Genomic DNA, 5,358 nt, shown 5'->3' with positions numbered 1-5,358 from the left:
GCAATGCAGGAGAGTTCCTTTTTTTCCACATCCTCGCCAACATTTGTTGTTGTCTCCTGATTTTTTACTGAAAATGACATTTTGGATAAAAATTTTGCAACCCTGGATATTAACTGCATATCAACACACAGACACATACCTCTACCCTTGTTTGCTTATCTGTTTAGTGAGCTGGCTAGACTATTTTACTGACATCTATTTCCCTCAAAGTGACATCTAACATTACTCCTTGGAATGCACAGCCGTGAGCACCTGCAGTGAACCTGGGGTGACTATAGTTTTAATAGAACTCTCCTGGACTGTGCGTTTCACAGGCTGTTAAACTGTCTGCTACTGTTGGTATCACATCCAACTCTACTAATTACTGCCTGATAGCTCTGTTCTGACAATCACCTGAAAAGTAAAGGGTTTCACATTCAAATCCAATCAAATTCCAACCCTTTTGTAAGGTAGTTCCTTTGTTCTGATTCCAGGAGGGCTTTTTCTTTTTTTAACCTTTTCCCCCTGATTCTTTCTGGTAAGATTCAAACTAGATTATAATTTAGCTTATTGCTCTCACAGAACTACATGCTTCTTAATTGCTCATCACTAAAATCTCCATTGTTTGGAGCAGCAGCCTTAGACTTAGACATTTCCCACACTTTCAGATAAAGTCAGGTCCCTTGGAAAAGCATCATGCTCTAAGTTTTAGAATTTGTCTTTTAAATTGCCCAAGAGCTCAGCACCACTGTTCCCATGTTGGGGGATAATGGGAAGTCTCTCTGAATGACATGCCTACTATCCAATCAGGTTGCTGGGCAAAGACAGTAGCTTCTGGACTTTTCTGCTTGCCTTTGTCAGCACAAAATCACTGCCCTATGAGCAAGTCAGAATAATGATGAATGGGTTCCCAATAGTCTTAGTTATTGTGTTTGTGGTAAAAATTAGGACACTACAAACGGCTGTTCTTGTCTGGAATAAAACTGATGAGAAGTGGTAGTGATGTGTCCCTCCTGGGAAGACACCATGTTATCTCACTGGGGCACAAGGGGGAAAGGAGCTTTGAGTTCTGGGTTCCATCTGCCTAAATGAAACCTCCCTCTGATCTGGAGGTGGAGGACATGGGAGAGAGCAGGTTGGTTGTTAATTATACACATGGCTTTCAATGGTCATACTGAAATTTCTTAATAAAGGTGCCTTCATTTGCTTTATGCCTTGATGAAAATCTCCATAGGCTTAAGATAGTAGTGTTCCCTAGAATTTTCTTCAGCTGTGGTTGTTTTGATGGTAGGAGGAGCCACAGAACTCCTCTGGCTACCTCCTAGAAGTTTTCACTCATGTCAATTCTTTCACTTTCTCTCTTTTTTTTTTTTTTTAAGGAAAAGAAAAGAGAAATGCCTACATAAATACTTCAGGCAGTGAGCTGTATTTCTGAAAGGGGTAGGTTTAAGAAAGTAATGTCTCATTACTTTTGAGCAGGAGAGTTGCTCATCTCATGCTAATTATTTTTAGTCACATAATGTACTGCCCCCCTCAGTCACTTAGTTGTTTAAATGCTGACAAATGCCTGTTGTCCATTTTTATAAATTTTTATTGCTAAACAGTCACTACCATTTGTTTACATATTGTTTAAGACTGATTTTGCTTAATAACACACTTGAGCAGTTACATGTATACAGGCCACAAAACATCTGGTCCTTTACCTGAAAAACTGAGCAACTCCTGACTTAGTAGATGGCTTCCTGAGCTTAGTTATCTCTGCCAACAAAACCTCCACAACCCCTCAATGTTCCTTTGTCTAACAGCTACTTGAACTTTGACAAAATGTAGCAGTGGTTACTCAATGTGTAACTAGCAAGGAATAAACTATTAAAACTAAGAAAAAGAAAACCAACTATAACTTCTAAGTTCGTTCTCGTTAGCGTAAATTTATAACCAAATTTCCAAATTTGGTAGTCTGCAGACTACCAAAATTAAATTGCTTTCTTCAGTTCAAACCATCAACCACTAATAGACCCCATGTATTCCCAGTACTGAGGAGAGGGTAGGAAAGCAGGAGCTAAGTAGTTTTCTACCTCTTCCTAAACTAGACCTCACAAAATTGCTTGGGCATTTTTCTTTTTGTTACAAATTCAATATGGAGTACCAAACAAGTATAAGGGATTATTGGTATCATTCTTCATTCAAATGCACACTGGTATAAATTACCTGGAGTGGTCTATATTAAAGTAAACATACAGGGCCTCCTTGGTGGCGCTGGGGTTAAAAGCTCAGCTATGAAGCTATCACCAGTCACTGCCACATGAAGTTCAACTCCGAGCGAGGGAACTAACCCACATGATGCAGCAGACTTCTCTTGACTTGACTGCTGCTCCCCTCAGCCATGTATTTCAGTGGATACACATGTTCTGCTCCCCACTGTCTCTGTTGAATCCTCTCACTCCCCAAACCTGATTTACACCCTAGTTCTTCTAGGCATTAATAAATAAAAATAAATCTAAAAACAAACAAACAAACAAAAAAACAAATTATCATGGAGTTTTAATTTACCTCTGCAATCTTTTCTGGTAGAGATTCGTTGAAAATATCCATCTCAGATGCACTTACTATGGCTTTTGTTTTTAACAGATAGCTAGATAAAATACAGAGAAAATATTACCACAAACCTCAAAAGTGTCTACAACAACAATATTTCCAAGTTTACCTTGTAGAAGTTTCCATAGTAAAAAAATATATTCTCAAATATATTCCATAGTAAAAAAATACAGTCACAATCTCATGGCATTGACTACAAAATAGCTAGTGAGGTTATGAGATTAGATTTAGATCCCCTGGCAATTTTTTTGTAAAAGACTGTGCCTAGCTTTACATCTTCCTTGGTACAGTCTACCTTTTCTGAAAAATCTTTGAAAAATTTATTTGATAAAGAATATCTAAGTCTACTCACCACACCATCTTGTCACTGGAAAGGCAGAAGTGATCTCTCAAAGCAGCCAAGGCAGCATGGGTAGAATACAGATGGAAACCAATAGGAATCCCACAGGAACTACAGAACAAAAGGTTGTAAGTGCTGGGAAGGAAAACAACACTGGTAAGAAAGAAAATCAAATAACAGACGTAAAATAACCAGTAACTGAAAGCATTCCTAAGTACTAAAAATCACACTGCAAAAAGTTTCGTTTACATAAAAGCTGATTCAGATGTTAATGTAATTACACCCTAGATTATGGATTCTGCCCACAAAAAGTCACAGATGTACAATTCAATTGAGAAAAACAATTTACATCTGAAAAACAGAAAAAAGAGCTAGTTAATCAGATTAACATTTTACCGTAAAAATTAGCTACCATTAAATCAATGTCCAATTGAAGAAATACAATCAAGTTGATAGGGGCTTACTAAACAATTCATAATAGAACTCAAGTCAGGATCTGATTTGCAGATATAACAAAAAACTTACTTATCCATTAAAAATGCAAAGAAGAAAAGAGTCATCCTATTATCCTAGCAAACTATTTTCTTATCCTCTGAAAGATTATAGGATTTGGAATCAAGAAATGTTGATTTTAGTTCTCATTATTCCATGTGGGTAAATTACAGTGTCTGCTGGTATACTAAGACATACCCAAATATTACAAGAAAATATTTTAAGAGAAATCAACTGGGGACCTCCTTGGTGATGGAGGGAGTTGTTTCAGCACAGTGAGGCTACTAGCAGCCACTGCAGCATGAGTTGGATCCCCAGCTAGGGAGCTGAACCACAAGATGCAGAAGACCTGCTGCTTCCCCTCAGCAGTATATTTCAGTAGATCCACCAGTTCTGCTCCCCACTCTGTCTCTCTCTCTCTCACACACACAACACGTGCGCATGCGCACACACACACACACACACACACACACTCCATGCCCCCCCCCACCTTTGGCCTGCACCCCAGCTCTTGCATGTATAAATAAATATTTTTTTAAATAAAGAACATTATGCAGTAAAATTCTATTAGTAGAATATAAAAATCACACAAGTGAAAAGAAACACTCAGGTTGAGGGATTGTAGAAAATATCAAGCAACAAAATATACTAAATTAGTAAATGAAGTACTACATCACACACACAGTTCTGTAATTCTGAAATATGATAAACAAACAGCAAGCCATGAAATAGTTGTATTGATTTGAATTAATTCCTGCCTAATTAATTATATCATACAAAGCACAGTGTTTATAGACAAATGTCTCATGGAAACTGATATACGACACAGAGCAAAATGAAAATTACAAAATTATATTTATACAATATAAGTATTTCATTGAATGTTAGTACACAAGGAAAAGGAAAATTCTAAGGAATTCTGATAGTGAAATGCAAGAGGCAATGTTCCCCTCTATAGTTTTGAAATCATAGATTTTGATAAATAAAATTAAAATCCTATACTTTGTCTGACCATTGTGTGGTATATGGTTCCCTATTTTTCTAAGAAACAATACATTAGATATAAACTCTAAATATCCTTAGTAAGCTGTTATGGGTTGTCTTGCTCTACCATTACAGTTTAGACTCATCTAAGTTGCTGGATCTTCCATTATTATATGAAATCATGTAATAATGGATTTGGGGGAATACCTCCAATATACCAACAAATACAGCTGCTTCTCAGTTTTTGTAATCTGTAAAATGAGATCAACTAGATGATAAAACCTTTCACTGATATTCTATGACTCTAGAAGGTATCAGGAAACAAAACCAAGAAATGGTTAGAATATTTTCCCCCCAAATTCACATTATAATACTGAGGAGGTAAGGGGGATAAAAGAAAGGAGTGGTGAAGAGCTTAAATGAAACAAAATTGGGCCCTTCTTGGTGGTGCAAAGGGTTAAAGCAAAGCACTATGAAGCTATCTACAGCCACTGCAGCAGGAGTTTAATACCCAACCAAGGAGGTGATGCCTTGGCACATCAGACGTTTCCTGTCTCCCCTGCTGCTCCCTTCAGCAGTGTAGTTCAGTAGATCTGCCTGTTCTGGTCACCACTCTGTCTCTAGAGAAACCTTTCACCTCCCCCGCACCTCTGGTCTACAACACAGACCCTGAATGCGTTAATAAATAATTTGTTTTAAAAAATGTAGATGCAAGAAGTAATTTTGAATCTATCTGACTGAATATAAAATATCGTAAGATTTATCCCAATTTTGGGATATATAAATGTAAAAAAATCTTATAATAAATTGAATATGACAGATTTCAGCTTTCCTTCAGTTGTTTCATAAAAAGAGGTAAAATTACATTTTTTTTAAAGATTTATTTATTTATTCGTACAGAACTGGGGTACAGGCCAGAGATGCGGAGGGTGAGAGGATTCACCAGAGACAGAGTGGGGAGCAGAACA

At 37.1% G+C, this 5,358-nt stretch overlaps 1 protein-coding gene across 1 annotated transcript in view; it reads right to left on the bottom strand.

The window, feature by feature from the left end:
- The window catches only part of OIP5 (Opa interacting protein 5), an 11,510-nt gene that overhangs the window by 3,481 nt on the left and 2,671 nt on the right, over window positions 1–5,358 (bottom strand). The window contains exons 3-4 of the mRNA XM_004687557.1: window positions 2,927–3,049; window positions 2,530–2,611 (exon numbers count right to left, since the gene is read on the bottom strand). Coding sequence (XP_004687614.1) covers window positions 2,530–2,611; window positions 2,927–3,049 — 205 coding nt within the window. The remainder of the gene's footprint in view (window positions 1–2,529; window positions 2,612–2,926; window positions 3,050–5,358) is intronic.

The sequence above is a fragment of the Condylura cristata genome, unplaced genomic scaffold (assembly GCF_000260355.1).
Source record: "Condylura cristata isolate star-nosed mole 26May11 unplaced genomic scaffold, ConCri1.0 scaffold00023, whole genome shotgun sequence".
Taxonomy (NCBI): Eukaryota; Metazoa; Chordata; class Mammalia; order Eulipotyphla; family Talpidae; genus Condylura; species Condylura cristata.
This window is presented reverse-complemented; position numbering and strand designations above follow the sequence as displayed.